Raw genomic sequence first — 19022 nt, forward strand, 5'->3', positions numbered from 1 at the left:
CAAGCTGAAAAAAAAATAAAATAAATTTATTCTCAAATTTACCAGGTTTATTCAATTTTACTAAAAAGAATACCAATAATGTATGTTTTGGAATGACTGAAATACCAGTCCGTAAATTGTGTCTATTGCTTTAGATTGTAATCTTTTTTTTTTTTTTTCATAGGGGGAAGTAAAATAACCTAATAAAACAGCCCTACACAAAGTGTAGGGCCCTGCTCAGGCGGTACCTACGATTGGCCAACTTTAAGAGGCCACAATTACAGTTTCTGGGCATAGAAAATATTTGATAAACTAGTTTTAACTTTTTTTTTATACAAAGGAGCATTGTCTCCGACCCTACAGCTTTTGGTGCTTGAGTGGCCAATCTCCAGGCTTGAGCCCTGTCACAACAATGGAGGTAGTGGAGTAAGCAAAACTTACCCTCAAATTATTTTTTGGTTGGTGTAGCAGCATGTAAATCCAGTCTGGAGCAACCAAGTAACAGGCTAGAATGGTAAAAAAAAAAAAAAAACCTACAGTAACCTGTGCTAATAAAGCATAAGGTAACAGCACTAGGAACCATTGTGCTTGTTATGCAGGGTGGGTATGGATAGGTGAGTAGGTCACCAGCCCATATTGGAGGATCAGGGGGTAGTACACATCTCTTATATCCGTAGTCTTCTTTTACTGCTTTCTGCTCCCCACAAATGATAAAAAAAAATAAAATAAAACTGAAAGCATATAGCCTAGTAGTAGTACACTTATAGGACTAACAGGCATATTTAGCTTTCTTCTTTTATATCCTCTTTCTTTAAATAACCTCTTTAGCTTGCACTACAGTTCATGATGCTCGAACAGGAAAATCATTTCCTGAGACCAGCTGCACAAAACAATTGTTTTTCACTTACAAGACTGCTATCAAACAGTCTCCTTCTCTCTGAAGCCTTCTGCTTCCCCAAAGATCAAGAGACAGTCATGGGGAGGTTACTTAAGATAACACCCCCCCTCCCCCACTAATGGCAAAATTGGGGCAAATTGGGCTGACTTTTCAGGAAACCCCTTCCACTGCCTAATCTGTAAAGGTGCCCAAATTATGAGTTTTATAGATATGGAGGTGCGCTGCTTTATTTCAATTCCACAGTGCAGGTTGGGAGCTGACAGGTAAATTAGAGTCACAACAGTACTTGTGTCTAAAAGCTATATATAATAGGCTTGTGAGGTATGAGAGAATCTCTGCACTGGGGCAGACTGACAAGGGCAATTCCTTTTGTGGGTTGTTTTTTCAGCACTGCAGTTGTAAAAGATTACAGAATGCTATAACAGGGGGCAGAAGGTTTTTCACCCCCTTTAAAACCAAACACAGAATTTAAATTCCAGTTTAAGTTCAGACACTCCATCCCTCCAAATTCTTCTGTGCATTGCCAAGATGTCATTCTATATGTTATGTGGAAATTGTGCATATCTTGGGTCAAGAAACTACCAAGGACTGGTATCTTGTGGTCATTCCTATTGCCTTTACACTTCAAGATCTTGTCACACTTTCCAAATGATGTCTGGTGAAAACAAAAGAGATAGCACAATAAAACAATGTTCAAATAGTCTGTATAACAGTTTGATGTATAAATAACTTTGGAGCAGTTCTGCTCTAGATGTAGAGAAATGCAAATGGCAGACATTCTTTAATTAGGAGTTCCATATTATAACACATTTGACCTCAAATGATGTCGTGTTTTCACTGATATTTAAAAAAGAATTTCATGAAGATCACGGTCACATAGAGCATCCATCTTTTCTATGTGACACTAGAGGGCACTGCTTATCCTCTGTTCCAGCTCCCTTGCACGAGTGTTTAGTAGATCTCTAGGTTTTTTGTTATCATTGTTTTATTAAAATATAACCACACTTATAATTTATAGGAAGGAGAGAACATTGTTCACTAATCAGCCTGCAGCATTAATTTCATAGTAATCTGCCAGTAGCACCTCTAAAGCAGCAAATGTAACTAGAGCAGAGAGGAAGAGTCATTTTTCATGCTCTGGAAATGTCATTTTTGTCAAAGCCAGGAGGCTCAGTTTGTCCTGTGATGAGGCTTATATACCATGCCAGCAGTCCTAACAGACAGCATGTGGGCTGAACATCTTTAGATAGGAAGAAAGAATAGGAGTTTAGGAGTTAGAGAAATTTTCCAACAATGGGTCAAATGAAAATCAGCCATGAATTAAGAAGTTTATCTATCTTATCTATAAATCTATCAATCTTCAGTTTTTACTGTGTAGATTGTACATTTGCATCTTTGCTGCCATCTGACCAAAAACTTTTGACTTCTTTGAAATAAACAGATGACTACAAACAGAATAGGCATAACAGTATGATACATTTTTTTCTATCTATAGTTATTATATTCAGATTCTCTTGGGAACAAGGATGATCATTTATTTCCAGGGTTATAGGGCCAGAATTGTATTTGCAAAACAAATGTTTTTAGTATTTACTAACACAAAAGCGGTCAACAGAAGCTAAAACAGTCAAATAACTCATAAGTACACATGTGACTATTAAGAAACCAAAGTGTTTTTTGCAAGCAAATTCTAACTTCATGTCAATGTAATAAGTTTGAAAACCATCTTTTACCTTTAAGAACAAAAAAAAAAAAAAAAGTTTGCAGTACTTGTATTTAACTGATACAAATATATACAACTGACATTAGAGGTATGGCTCAGATGAGGGACTGGCCTTCTGAAAAATGAAACAATTGGAAGCTATGTGACATTTTGACCTGTGTTTCCAAATGTGTACAATTAGGACAGTAACATGTTTATTTAATAAGAAAAAGGCAAGGCAGAGTAATCTATAGTAACTGATCCTAAGTTACCATTCATTGTTTACCCTGCTGTAAAGTAAGGGAAAGGAAACCTGCTACGGTTTACCGCACTATGCACATCATTATTTTTCTTTATGTTGCAAAGCTTCCTAACCCTTTTTATCTTCTCAAATATAGTATGAACACTTGTCTGGGGTTCCATTTAGAATTTTGTATTTCCTTAAAAGTGTTTAGTAACTACTACAAAGTTTTTAGTCCATTTATGCAAAATGATTAGAATTTTCACGAGCTTATCCAAGTAAAAAGTCATTTAGCATAACAATTGCCATGACCTAGAGCCAGGCCCACAGGTTTGGTCTTTTTGGATAATGGGCCAAGTGCTCTTTAAATTAATTTAAATGATACAACCCTTAAAATATTTGTATGTCTTTAACTATACCAACTGATCAGCACACATGTATATTCGCTAAAATACCCTAATACTGTTTGCAAGACAGAGGTTTGGGTTCAGAACAGATACTAAACATGGATACAAAAATAGACTAGAATATGTCCAAGTATGGAAGCTAAATACCACACTTTTAACACAAATGTCCTGTTAACATTTCTTTTTTGTATATGATGAGCTGTCTAAATAGTAGTGATTATATATCTGAACAGCAATTTAGATCCTTGTGTGTATGCAGGGGTCTGCATGTTCAAAATTTTGGTAATATGAAAGTTTTTTTTTTCTCTTTGCACTTCTAGCAAATACAGCAGATGTGACTGATATTGAATAATGGTAATGCACAACAGTGTATATAATAAAATTTGTATCACTTCATATATTTATGAATGTATATTCCAATAAAATTATAAAAAAGACAGATTTTAGTACAATTAGTTTGTTTTTTAAGTATACATAATGCAAGAAAAACACAGAGGTGTAGTATTATTAACCGCTTGTTGGCAGTTACAGAATAAAGGACTAATCTCATTCTATTAGGAGATTACAAATTTCCCTTACACACCTATGTAAATTGACATAAAAGTCTTCTTAGCTTGCCATGCTTAGTATACATTATTTTGCTTAAAAGCTACCTTATTCTACTGCAAAGCTGACTGAGACAATAGTGTTGATTTTCCTGTAGATACTGACATTTACCTAGTGCCTTATGGGAGCAACATATGCATAACAAGAAAAAGAAAGATTTCCTTTCAACATTTTCACATGCTTAAAAAGAGATCCATAGGCTAGTACAGATAAAAATAAAAAGGAAGCTAGTCTGATATGAACAAGCCGAGCTTTGAAATGTGTAATTGGGACTTTTTTCTCCTGAATCGTGATTAAGACATTTATGCAAAACGTTAGATTGAAAGAGACAGGCTTTCAGCATAAACTACAGTAATCTGTCAGGCCTGTACTTGATGCCCAGTGCAGTTGTATCATGCTCAGCCTGGAGGATTTCATGGACCTTTTCATTGCTGGAGAATCTGGAAGTGTATTCTTTATGAGCACGCTCATAGTTCCACCAGCAAGGAAGTGGTCAAGCAGGAATTCTTAATTGTTTCAATGTGAAATACCTCTTTGTTGTGCTGAGTCCTTGGCAGTGGACAAATTACACAGCTAATGCTACAATATGGAAAGCATTCAGTTTGATCCAAGACTAAAAGTATACTACTTTTGAGAGGGAAAGCTGTTATGGTAAGCCTCTATATTCCTGCCATCCTTTTGTACTTCGAGTTTTCTTTCTGGTAAATTTAAATCAACTTTTAAAAGTCTGAATGAAGAATGTAGTTATTATATTTAAATTCAAACTTCAGGTATATTGTTGTAGTTTCTAATTACCTCCTGTGCCACTATTTCATTTGAATTGAGGGAGCCAAATGCATCCTTAATGGTAGTTTATTCCTCTTTTTTTTTCTTTACACACAGCATATTTAAAAGTATTTCTGCATTTCAGCTGGGACAGTCTGAGCTTCAGCCTGACCTTTTAGTAATAGATCTGTCATTTAAGTGGGACTGGCATCTCCTGTTATGCCTTATCAGTCCATAAGTAAATTACTGATTAATCAATAAGGGGGCAGATTATGTTCTATCCAACATTTCATCATATGAAATGTTATGTGCAGGCGCTAACTGTCTACTTGCAATCAGATGCCAGCACTGTTATAATAGGTTTTCCACCCCCTAGCAGTTTATTGCTCTTAGCTATCAAAAGTTAATTTCAAATCCCGATATAGTTGCATTAATTTCCTAGACATTTTCTGGGTTTATAACAGAAAAGAAAAACATGAAGTTTACACCATGGTTCTGTAGCTAATCGTTTATTACCTCCAGCAAAAGGCATTGGTAGTAATGTCAGTGGCCATAACATCTGTTTGCAAGGATGACGAGTGGCAGAATAGGGGGGACTATGGGATAAAATAAAAAATTTGCTCCAAATGCATGTCTGTTTAATACACATTCAAGCCATATGACTGACCATACTGCACGGTTACCAAAAGCTAATCTGCACTACCCATTTTGCCCTTAGTAAGTCTATATTACACAAAATACTTCTCTAAACAAAATAGCCACATTAAACAAGCATTTGTGAAGGTAATAGAGAAATACAAATAACTTTTAATCTGGGTCAATAAAATGTTAGTGCATTGGAAGCAAAATGTTTTTGCCAATTGTAATTATTTCATTGTAATTATAAGACTTTGTAATGTTGTGAGGGAAAGTACAGATTTACTGATGTTTTGGGTTTTTGTTGTTTTTTTTATACCACAAAGAGGGTATACCAGAGGACTTTACAGGGAGGCGTTTTGTTTTAGCAAAACAATGTTTGTTTTGTTTTTTTCAAAATATAGCAATCTAAATAAAAAAATATTTTAACAGGCTTAAATGCAACAAAAAGTTAGCAGGCATTTAAATCATAAATTCTTTGTCTTTTTTTATAAATATATTGCAAAGATTTTTCGTAAAAGAACAAATAGGAATACGTTGCACACTTTTCCTAGATGAATTAAAGTTGAGGAATCTCCTACAGCTGGACTGCATCAAACCTGCCTACAATTAACCCTCCATTCCACCCTGCCTACACTGATTATCATGGAGTTCTGGATTCACAAGCGTTTACCTCTTTTCCAGTAATAATGGGGAGAACATTTTTCAGACATATTTTTTTCTAATTTTACTGGAATTCCACCATTGTATTAGTTACATTAAATAAAAATCTAAATGATTAAAAAAGCAATCATATGTATCAAAAAAACTAATAAAATTATGTAAAATCAAATAATTGTTACATTTATATTCTGCAGATATTTTTTTTTGTATGTTTGCTTTTTATGCCTCTATCATGACATTCAGTGTTTAGCATAATATATTTGTAACATCTCATTCTGTAATTTATTTGCGTTGTAATAGGGTCACAGGTATTGCTGAGAAAATAAATCTCCTTTTGATAATAAACTAACAATATGATAATATACAGTTTAACATTCTAATGCTAATGTTTTACTAATAGGTTTAGCTATCAAACAAAGTTACCAAGGATTGTCTGTGTAAAGTGTGTACATTTTATGGACCTGCTGCAGATGCAATGTTATTTTTTTTATAATAAGAAGAAATACATTATGTGTGCCAAATGGTTACACGCAGACTCATTTTAGGTTTTAGAAAAATGTTTCTATTTAACCCCTACAGGATTCTTTTGAGACTTAAGTTTCCACAAAATGCAGTATAGTGTGACCCAAAGAACCATATTGTTTTCATCAGACATCTTAATGTACCTTTAGCACAAGGCATGCCATGCAAGCTGAATGAAGTTTGAGGTATTCATACTGACCACATGATTTAAATTAATTAGACAAATGAAGATATCCTAAGATAACAGATTTATTGGAGTTAGTTTCTTCCTGGGGTCATTTTTCCCACTGTAAAACTCATTAACCATATTCAACTAGCTACAGAGATAAGTCAGCCGCAAAGTAATTTCCTGTAGCACTGAAGTGGGTTTGGTATCTTGGTGTCAATATTTTCTTTTTTATCACAGAACAAGAGGGGAAAAAATATTAAATGTTGTGTCATCCTACTTCCTGTGTTTAAGCATCAGACACAATGCCTAAAACAAGTGATTTATCAGCTTTATATTTACTGTATGTGTGTGGTAAACTTGGTATCTGCATGCCATGTACTGTAATAGTTCAACTGTTTATTATATTTCTGCGTTTTGCATTTTTTTCTAAGAAAAATGCAGACTGTGTGGAATGTATGCAACTAATGTTTGGAAAGTTGTCATTAACCTGGATAGTATTGGTCATGTATATCTTGTTAATATAAGTTTATTGTCCAGCCCTAAGGATTTTAATCTCTTGGTAACCTTTACATGTATGAATTTATCATTTACCTTGTCTCAGCAGGGATAAAACACAAAGTACTGGTGAGTTCACTAGGTTGTGATGCCATAAATCCAGTTTTGTGATTTTTAAGGCTATAAACAATAGTTGTAAAATAACTTTGATCTTAACCATCGTCTTAGAATATTCATGTAATCCTAATTAAGTTATAAAACACTGTTTTGATGATGTTGCTATATAATATTTCTTGATACTTAAAATATAGAAAGAATGTTAGTTGTGTGATTTATTTTCAATGCACTTATTGCATATATTTATTTTTCTTGGTCAAAAATATATGAATTTTTACTTTTGTATGCAAACATGCTTTGTGCATATAGAATTTTTTTTTTAAAATGAAACAAGTTCGAAATATGTTCATAGGGTTAGTACAATGCAAACCCATTATCTACCTGCAGTTTACAGAAACTGTACTTTATGCATGTTATTAATCATCCTCAGGGATACTTATCAATGAACAAAATGAAGGCACTCAAGGACAGGCATTATTTTTTTTAGAGAAAATATATTTATGCTAGAATTTTTAGCATTGAAATATATAAAACTGTGAGCATGCTTTGCACTTAAGCAGGTGATTCATAGTGATGTGAACTTGCATTCTCTGTAGTAAGCAGAATGAAAAAATGCTATTTTTGCACACAGAATGCAGCCATTGCCCTCCGCCTAAAAAAATATTAAAAATTAAATGCAGTTCTAGGGCCAAGCCCAATTTATGCCCTCCCCCATTCCCTTGCACTAACACTAAATGTTATACTTGGTGACAACCTCTATGCTTTGAGATTGGCCTGCCTGACACCACAATTTATGAATCTTCAAAGCTGTACCTGGGTATTCACATCATGACCTTGATTCATTTTAGTGGGAAGCCTTTCTGTCAGCCTGTGGGCAGGCTTTCCATTCCATAGAGACCTCAGTATATGTGTTAGTTCAGCTCAAAGGATTTATAACTTTTTATGATTTTTTGGCTAGAAATTGCATTGCAGCAGACAGGTGGCACAGTACAGCTTTCCAAGCAGTAAGGTTGTAGGTAAGGATAGCTGAAAATGCTGGAGGAAAGGGGGTGTTAGAAAAATTACAGTTCAATTATAAGTTTCATGTCTTTTTTGACTTTTTGATTATTAGCCCAAAAATCACAAATTCAATTTCTCTGGCTGCTAATTCAGTAACAAACTGTCTTTGGGTTTCCAAAATCGTTTCTGCTGCTAGTAAAATGTGATGTGTGCACTTTAAATCAAAATCTGCAAGTGTCTAAATCAACCGATAATAATTCCAATTTAATCCCTGCAAACTGATGAGGGTGTATAGAAACATGCAAACGTGCTTTGCTGCATTTCATTCCAAATTTGTCTGGCTTTTGTGTCTGAACCATAAATTTGATTGCCTTATCACACTGGAATTAAGAAAAGCTAAAAATATAGAAGCATTTGTGTCTCATTTACTGGAGATTTCTGCAGGCTTTTTCTGACACTGCAGAATCTATTCATCTCTTAAGTCACCAGCATTTGGTAGCAGAGAACAAGTTGTGCACTTAAAAGACTGTTCTGAACAACCTGTCACCACAAAGTAGAACATTCTACTGGAGATGCAGTCGAATGGTAGACAGGACTGTAATGATCAAAATGGCAATCATGGTGAGTTCTACATTAAATAATATTTATTGATGGTCAGTTTCTTAAATTGCTGTCATAATAGACTAAGAGTTTATAGTATAATTTGGTCTGCAGTACAGACACTCTTAGGTGCCAACACATACTTCTGCTTTCATAGCTTCCTCAGCACTCTCAGATTTTGCATATTAAGTATTCAATAATAAACAAACATTAAAAGCAGCTTCAAACAAGCTCTTATTCACTGCTATATCTGCATGCATTGTAGGAAAATGCATCTTTAAATTTACAACAGATGCACTTAAGTAGCAGCTTCTTTTCACTATTCCATAGAGAGCGGAATCTTGGCAGCCTGCCAGCCTTTTAATACAAATTTTAAGACTGTGCAGCCTGGCAGTGAGGTTGTGGTACTGTAACCTCTTTTTCATGCCAGTAAATGGTATCTTAGGGAAGATACTACAAGACACTTGTACCTAAAGCTGCAATAAGGAGATGCATGTATGTGCAGTACAGTGCTGTACACTTCCGCCCATCTGCAGATGCTGCAATGCAATTATCCAAGCGGCTGTCAAGGTTTCAGCTACAAGGAGTCTCATAAGATCGTTTGATCTGTAGGCAGGTCTAAGCCTAGCCAAGTGTTTCTAAGTTGTTAGTGAAAAAAAGTTGTATGAAAACCAATACAGAAAGCAACATTTCTTTAAACTTGCTAATTCTTTACTGTATCAGGTGTATGGTGGTACACTAACCATTTTGAAAGTATAAAGAAACTTAATGTGTGACAGGAGGCAGTAAGGCATTTACAAAGTTTAAAAGTCCCCGTAGGTTCAATTGTTTTTGTAGCTGTGTAATTTGAAAAACAAAACACAGAAACCTTTTGGTCATCATAGGATTATTTTTACTATGTTTAATGTAAATGTATCAGACATGCAATAAATAAAGCACTGTGTAAATGAACATATGAGAGTATGTTCCATTTAATAATAAAGCATTCTGATATTAGCACACATGCCTAACTCATTTGTAAAAAAAAAAAACTATTAAACACAGATATTTCTGAACATACAAATGCATATACTGCTAACTTTTAGTATGTAAATTTTTGCTTTCTGGACAAGTTTACCTTTCATCTTTAATTAAGTCCATGAGAAACTCTGATTTGTAAAATGAAATTCCAACACATCTGTTTCAAAAAACTTTCTGTACCTCCCTTCTGTACAATATGTCCATTAAAGAGAAGGCAAATATGAAGACAAGTTGCCAGTTATATTACTTGTCCAGTCCTTCTATATTTACTGGCACCTGGTCCATACTCTGTGGACATTTGGACAACATTGGCATAGGCCTTAGGGGATGAGTGATTCTAGACGACACAATACAAATAAATAAATATATATAAATAAATAAATATATATATATATATATATATATTATGTGATTTTTACCTATTTTTATCTTATTTATCTATCAGATGAAATTGTACCTAGAAAGTCTTAGGACACCAAATAATTGGCTTTTTACAAATACCTAGGTTTTAGTTACATGGGACATGCCTGGGTGGAAGCTCGGACACATTCCCTGATACCTGCAGACCTCTGTTGTTGCAGATGTGTGCAAAAGAAGCTCTGTTTTAGTGCAACTAGTGAAAAAAAGTTTCATAATAACATTTTTGTGCTGGTGAATTATGTATGTTAATCTAGTGACTATGAATTTCAGTAGCAAAGGATATGGATGAATAATCATAACAAAGTTTATCCACTTATACTTTTCGAATGGGTAAGATGCTGACCGTAAGTCACATGACGCAATTCTTTATTAGGTATCTGAAGTTTAAAGTTACTCTCCAATAAATTTCCACTGTATTTTCATTGATTGTTATGTTGAAAAACTTTTAATAAAACTGGTAAAACTATTAAAACAACATTGTATGTCTCGCCTTTATAATAAAAACAGCTACACATAATAGTATAATAGCTTTATTTGTTTATGGCAAGTGGAATGGGGAAGTTTTTTTTTTTTGCTATTCCTTTTAAACAGAAAAAGTTAGGTTAGGGTTAGGTTGTTGTTTTTTATGTGTGTTTTAATGGTATTGACCCTCAAAGTATCTTTTGACACTCTTTATCCATCACTGCTACTTGTTTTAGGGCTTTTCCTTCCTCTAGTTTTGACATGAGCATAGAGAACTAAGGTTGCATCTTCAAAGTGCAGGAAAAGTGAATATTGTGTTATCCTGTTGAGGCAGTGGAAATCCAGCTGTCTTTGCTTAAATAACCTTGCTTTAAAGCTTCATATCCATCTGTGATGTGCAGAGCTCATTGCTGGGTACCTTCCCTTGTAATCTTGCTCATCACTTGGCTTTGTGTTTGTGTTAAACATGGCTCAGAGTTCTGCTGACCTGAAAATTCTCAATCCAATTTTTTATTTGAGCTGTAGGAAGATTGATGTTCACATATTGCTGTGTGGATAGCACCATACCTACTGAGCATAGATATCCTGCATGTCTGTGCTTCTCATGTATTTGGGGGGGAGTAAATATAATGATATTGCAAAATGGCATCAGATTTGGTACACACAGAAAGACGATGCTTTGGAAATCAGCATCTCTTCCACAACAATGCAGCCTAAACATTAAACTAAACTACATTCAGACAATATTATGTTTTTTGTTGAACAATTGTAACCTCTTTTTGTAAAGGCCTCCCTAGCAGGGGATCTTGGATGCAGAGAAATTCCATGTGTGTGTGAATGGATGTATTTCAGCATTGCTGGCTCAATAGGAAAAATTAAAAAAAATCTAAAATAAATTATATTTGCGAGGGTACTGCATGTTGAATCATGTTTCTGCAGATCATTTTTAATAATTACCAATCTACACAATAGTTTACCAGTTAAGCATTCATTTGTGATGTAGTTTTGCTAACAACCTCACATTTTAAATTATTGTAACTGGAAATTATTAAAGTTGCACAAAACAGGAAACATCATTAATAGAGTATGTGGTCACTAGAATGATTGCAGTGCACCTTTCATTTCTTTATTGGGAAAGAAAGTACTTTTCACTTAACGGGATTCAAAATGCTCAGTACACACAAGTGTTTATTAAGTGTTTGCTTTAGTACTAAGGAGCTGCAGTGCCTGACAGTCTTTGATGTTGTCCAAATGCTTCTTTGAGTGGCCCAAGGTCTGACTATATGAGGGTGCTGATATTCCAGCTGCCGGAGAAGATTTAAAACACTTTACGCCTGATGATCTTGTGCTAAGTCTTTAGCCAGAACAAATTAGCCAGACATGAGCTGTGGTTGTGGGGTTGTTGTGTAGCCAAATATAGTGAAGTATAGCATTCTATATTTCGCTGGTCTCTTCATTTTTTAGGCATAGAGCAAATGCTCTAAAAACTGTTTTCACAAAATATCTGATTTATAGTCCAGTTCTTAAAGTATCTGTAGGAAGATGTCTTAAATGCTAATTGTGTTGCATAGCTCATCACCATACTAAAAAAACTGGGTGATATCGGAGTGCCGTATAGGACTGCCATGGTTAATGTGCTGGTGTTGTACTGTAACAGTTCCATTGCACACAAAGGAATCCCATGACTGTGGATTCCATAGAGGAAACAATGGTGTATCTCTCCTTCATTACTTCCAGAGATTTCATGTTTGTATCTTATCTGAGCAGCAGTCTTTCAGCTGCAGGAAGTCATTGGCTGAACTTCCTGTGGATAACAATTATCAAATCACACAGATGTCATTTCATGTAGTGTAGTCTTATACTCAGGGACTGTGATAACATTGTGTAAAAACCTTACTGCAAAGGAAATTTAGTTAAAAGGTTGCTAACTTTGAAGAAAAGAGTGAATTGACTGAAAGCATTGGTGTTACTGCACAATATTATTTGGATTAGTTCATTACTGTTCTCCAAATATTGTTGTAAACCCAAGAAACTGCTAATAAACGTTCTGATTGTTCTGATTTTGTTGGTTTGTTTGAGTAGCTTATAAAAAAAGCAGTTCTTCCCAATCAGTCCAATGAGTATATGTGATGGAAAGTCAAGTCTGGTCTACACTGATTCTGACTATCCAACATGAGCTGTCCTGATTCTTTTCTGAACCCCAGGGCTCAGCTGATCAGGAATTAATTCACCTTTTTGTAGTACAATATACTGTAGAACTGCAATGGTTACATCATTATAGTTGGATTTAACTGATATTGAGATTTCCTTTAAAACCCTGGTGGCTTTGCTGTCTTTGGTAAGGGCAATCTAAATCTACACTGATGGAACAGTACATTGAGTAGGTTGTTGGTTGCCAGTTTAACCAAATATTTACCATAACTTTGTTAGCTATATTGGAGCTCCTCCAGCTACTTCCCTCTGAAACAATTGTTGTTTGTCTATACACTAAAGAGCATGATGATGTTTGACCTTTGTCTTGGTGCTGCACTAGAGAATGGCCCAAATAAGCAAAGATCCATAAAATTACTTCTACTTAATAACCTCTCAAAATCTATTAATGTTCTTGCATGTTTTAAGGGTATCATACTTCATATTCACATACTTGTTCCAAGTCAGTCACCTAAAGGAAACATCCACCTAGTGATTGTTTCTTTCCTTAACACTGTGAATTTTTACTTTTCAGACTGCCTTAGCCTTAACTGTATTGATCTGGAAATGTAAAAATGTTATCTTGCCATAAGAAAATAAATTTCCATTCTACACTATATGCCTTTTGTGCAATCTTAATTTGTTTTACTGGATGCAGTTTTGCGTATGTTGTGAAAATTTAGCATGTGTCAAATCCCCTATTGTTAAGACAAAACCCATAAGTTATGCAGATAATAGCCCAATTGGTAAGTGCTTGTTAATGTATATTTGTCTACTATATGACTGTTCAATGCAATATTGCTATCAGAATGCATTGTGGGAAAAACTCCCACTATTATACTCAAGCTATTGTGTGCTATGTGACAACATTTTGGAGCTCACATACAGATAAAAAGGAAAATCAAAATGTACCACTTTTTTTCCTTTGTCATCACAGGATTTGCTTGAAATATCTCATTGCTGTTGGAAGGGATCAGAAGGGTGTCCTACATGTTTTACTGCTGACAGAAGTGCACCCTGCTACAATAAAACTCCTAGAGTAGAGAAACAATGTAGGCAGCTGATTGGCGGTGATACGATTTGGACATTACTTGGTGGGCTACATTAGCCTGCAGACAACTGTATGTAATGCTGGAATGATTGATGGTACATTAGTCCAGAAGAGCATGTGTTCATGACAGCCCAGTGAAAGTAGAAAAAAATAGTAAATAAAACAGTGAATAGTTGAATAAATAGATGCATTTTGCTGACTGTTTTTATTGGCCCATTTAAAGGAAACCCATTAAAATATAAATGCTTCTCTTGCCGATTCCTCTTACCAGAAATGTTACTTGTCTTTGCCCTCAATACTGTTCTTAAACAAGTATGCGGTCTGCTTCAGAACTTCTGTTTTTCATACCTGCAGCCCAAATCACTTGACAGCCTAGCAATTTACATTACATATTCCATTCACTATTTTGTTCTTGATTGTGAAAGAAAAGGTTAAAATCGTCATTTTATTCACTTCCTTTTTCCAACTACTTCCTCTGATCATGAAGCAGCAGGAAATAGGAAGAAATCTTCATAAAGTTGCTTAGACAGATTTACCAGCTGGAAGATTTTTTTCTCTCCACTTGGTCTGTTGAAAACTTCAGATTTTCTTTTCTCCTGCACAAATTGACCTGTGAATCTCTTCAAAAGGAATACCAATGGCAATCACAGAACATGACAGAGGGTATATCCCCGATCTATTAAAAATGCAATATTTCCCCCTCCCTCTTACTAAAATACTGTAATACACTGCATACACTTCTGAAGGAATAAAATAAGATGCCATTCTTACTTTTCCCTGTAAAAGAGAGATAATCCTGCGGGGAATCTGTGAGATCCCAGGAATCCAGTTTGCAAGATGCTGCAGCACGGGGAAGGGCTGTTTTTTCACAAGGATTCGACCACTCAACATTCCCTGGGATTTTATTAAAAACGATGTTGCACTTTCTTTTTAATACACAGAGAAACCTACAGAAAGTAAGTTTATCCTGTTTTTTTTTTTTTTTTTTTTTTTTTTAGTCTAATGCAGCATTTTAGAAAGGAGCAGTGGGCAGGGGTGTGGGCACACAGAATATGCACATCATACAATTTAGGTCTAAGTTCCACTTTAAATCATATGAATTTTATCTGCAGCCATTTATCAAAATATTGCAGTTTGATTAGAGTCTGTTATCTGCATTTATTAACATGGCATTAAGGGATAGTATTTGTATAGGTGAGTTTCCGTGTGAACGGGTAAAGAGTTTTGTTTTTTGTTTTTTTTAAATCATTACTTGCACTACCTGCTTTATGGAGAAGAGCCTTTAGTTACAGGAGGACAGGGTGAGTGGGCTGTGTGAACTTCAGTTCTCTACTCCCATTCCACCACTTTATTAGTTTTGTTATAGTGGCAGCTGTAGATAAGGGAAATTAATGTAAAGTAGACATGAGAAATTCATCATGGGCATATCATCAAAATAGGAGTAGGCACTTCACTGAAAACATGGTTACATCTGGATGTATAGGCAGCTAAACATAAAAGTACTGTAAGAGTAAAGACATTGTTATTTATTTTTATGGGAGGAGAACAACTTTAAGGTTCTAGATCAGGTCACAAAAGGCTGAACAGTTTTGCAGCACATTTGCTCACTTGCCACTGCTTCAAAAAACTGTAATATAGCTACAATAGGGTACTTGGATGGTCCTGGCCTAGCAAACCAAAATATGGTTCTACAAGTATTTACAGAACCAAATGGTTTGACACATGTTGGAATCAGCTGTGGCTCATGGACTTAAAGCCCTCTGTGGGCAAAAATTTAGACAAGCAATACTGAGTTTGTTTTAGATAAACTAACAAAAAAAAAGTCTAGCAAACAAGGGGGTTTAGGATGCTAGTACTGGAGCATGTAAGTTGGAGTTTTCATTTGTCAAAAATCATATGGTGTATTTTCTCAGTCCCCCATTTCTCCAAGGTTTTAGTAATAGCAATCGTACTACTGCTGAGCTTTAGAAACCTGTAGTGCTTTTGAAATCCTCTTGTATGTAATAACATTGGTGGGAGTTTATTTGTATATGTTTGTGTTACTACAATTGTAAGTCTCACCTTCTCTGTTTACCTTTATGTTCTACATTTATTTAACCAAACCTAAAATACAATACAAGTTTGTACTTTGTAAAAAAAAAAAAAAAAAAATTTATGAGCAACAGTGAATTGTCACAAATATCCATTCAGTAAGTCTTACATACAGCTGTATTTTCTTGACCTTTTCAAATTAAATGTGAAAAGTAATAATAAGCTAAAATAAATAATTTGGTGCTTTACTGCAAATGGGACTGTGCGGTTTGTATGTTTTGTAAGCTTTAAAAAAACTGCAATATATGTTATAATACTTCTTATGATGCTATGTTTGCTGTTAGTGAGTTATGAATGAAGGTGATCTGTGCTGAAATTTAAACTTCAGAAACCGTGTATGGTGAAGCAGTAAAAAGTTTGTTTCTCTAGACTCTGATGCAAACTTTACATAAAAAAAAAATGCAACTTTTTTTGGTGAAAGAGGTCATTATTTAACCTATTGATAATGGAAAACAGCATTGTGATTTCCTAGCCTATTTCTGCTGGTCTTTACTACACAAACTTTTCAGCTAAGACCCCATCAAAGTTGGTTTAAACACAGGAAGTCTACGTTTGAATAATTGCTCCATCTATAACACAGCTGGACTAATATCCTACATTTTGCATATGTTTCTCAGACCTCTCTTTTTTTGTTCTTTTTCGAACAGATGATTCAGCGTGAAGCTGATGTGAAAAGTAAGGTCACTGCTGTAGCTCTGACAGACTCCGTTCACAATGTGTGGCATCAGGAAGCCAATAAAACAATTCGAGAATGGATGAGAGAGGTAATAACTGTTTTTCGCTATATACATAACGTGTATAGAAAATCTAAGAAAATGTATCATTTGAAAAAGCTGTCTTCATGTTACATTAAGATTTTTAATGTGTATTTACAAAATAGTTACTTAGATACATTGATCTGATTACTTATTATATATAATTTTCAAACTCATGTTCCATAAATGCTAAAGTTTATACCTGACAATGATGATGATGAATAACACGTCTGAAAAAAGACATACTAAAGCTGGAACACATGCCTCTTAAATCAGCTAAGGGAACCTGGACAGGTTGATGACTTGACGACCACCTGTCTTCCATACACTGGTGCTCAAAAAGTCATTACTTATTTTGTACCAGTGTATGAACACCTGTGTTAAAAGAAAAGCACACCTTAGCGGACCTAGCATCTGAACTGGTGCAATGAGTCCAGGCAATGTTCATTCTAAGTTTTGGTGATACAGAACAGTGCTTGGTGCCTTACCTAACCCTATTAGAAGTGAATTCCATCCACTGTGCAACCCCTTTAAATACAAATACATAAGTGTAGGTTACAGGTCTGTAAAACTAAGCTGCTTGTACTGTACTATGAGAATAAAAGTCATTAGAGCAGTAGAGCCTGAGAATTGTCTTGTTCTAGGATTACTTTTGCTCATTGCAAATACCTGGATACCCATTCAGACAGCCTATGTATAGGTGAGTTTACTCACCCTGACACTTCAAGTTTGGTAGGCCATATGGCTACATATATCCATACTATAGAGAACTCCCACTGTCCCTATGCTATGTTTATTGGATCTTCAGTAATGTTGGAAAGATTCTGATTTTATGTTTGTGCAAGGCAAGCAGTGCTTTTCAAGCAAGCTGTGCAAATCCAAGGCTTTGTTCACTTATCAGCACCTTACTGTATGTAGTTCATACGGAACCAAACTATATGTTTTCTGACAGCAGAGGACCAATAAAATTCAAATACAGTGCTGCTGATTTTGTATTTGCTGTGATGGTTTCACAAATATATCTCAAATCAATATTTTCTATAAAAAAAGAAACAAATATTTGTACATTTTGATTTGTGCCTCTTTTGAAACTAAAAAACAAGAGTATTGAAAACTGTAAATATGTGTTTGTGCCTAAAAACTTGTAGGCTGGCTTTACACCTATACATTGTGACAGCTCAATGCTACTACGCATGTACATTTCTGTTCACCGAGATGTACAGATGAGGGTAAAAATTGAATTGTGTTTTGTTCACATTCTATTCTAAATGAACAGATTGCTGTAACCCAGCACACAAAGGGCCTGATTTTTTAAAGATGGACTATCATGCATGGAAACCTGGGTGATCCAGCAAACCTGGAATGGAACTGATCCATGATTGAAAACATTTGCTAACTAATACCAAATTATATTTAGGAAATCCATTCTGGGTTACTAGATCACCCAGATCCTTCTCCAGTCTTGGTGAGCTTTAATAAATCCGACCCATAAAGTTTGAAATAATGCATGTTAAAGGTACATTTTCACTTTGCCTTTTCAGGGATATACTGTACTTACTAAGCTAAAAACAGGAGCAAGAAAGGTTATCATCAGTTGGCTGACAGGAAGATAACTGCGTCTGTTTAACTTTTTATGTAAAAACCTTTTGCAGCACATTAAACATATGTAAAGAGGGGCTGTATGGCTTTTTTGTTATGGAGTTTTATATTAAAAACAAAAAACAAAAAAAGAAACCTAAGGTCCCTTTCACACAGTTGCATTAGGGAAGGCTAGTAAAATTCTTTATATTTTATATAACTTTAACATGTGATACTTTAATGCAAATTAAAAAATCACTACAGCTTATGGATACTGCAGCAGCCATGTCCAGCCTTACTTTTTTAGCAGCAAGTATCTTACATTTATTTATATCACTTAACATATTTTCCCACCAGGAGTTATAGTAATAGCACTTTTCTGACTTATCAGATAGGTAACTAAAAGATGGCTTTTCAAGTTCTGTTTTCTTTGTGTCCTCTCCCACTCTTTGCAGTCTGTGATTGGACAGTGAAGGAGTAGAGGCTAAGTAATTGGGCTATTCCTTTGTTCTTTCCTCCAGAAAACAGTTATGACTGTTATTGGATCAAATTTCTGCTGTGCTATTACTAAAGGTTAAAAAAATAAAACGGACGTAAGTTATTAAAAATGGTATATATTATTTTGGGTCTTATGTATATTAAGGTCTTATATGATA

The 19022-nt window shown here is 34.9% G+C and overlaps 1 protein-coding gene across 2 annotated transcripts in view; it reads left to right on the forward strand.

The window, feature by feature from the left end:
• Positions 1–19022, forward strand: part of ARB2A (ARB2 cotranscriptional regulator A) — a 249225-nt gene that overhangs the window by 148781 nt on the left and 81422 nt on the right. For both annotated transcript variants that reach the window (XM_072416157.1, XM_072416156.1), the window contains exon 9: positions 16681–16797. In XM_072416157.1, coding sequence (XP_072272258.1) covers positions 16681–16797 — 117 coding nt within the window. The remainder of the gene's footprint in view (positions 1–16680; positions 16798–19022) is intronic.

Source organism: Pyxicephalus adspersus, chromosome 6 (genome assembly GCF_032062135.1).
Source record: "Pyxicephalus adspersus chromosome 6, UCB_Pads_2.0, whole genome shotgun sequence".
In the NCBI taxonomy this organism is placed as follows: domain Eukaryota; kingdom Metazoa; phylum Chordata; class Amphibia; order Anura; family Pyxicephalidae; genus Pyxicephalus; species Pyxicephalus adspersus.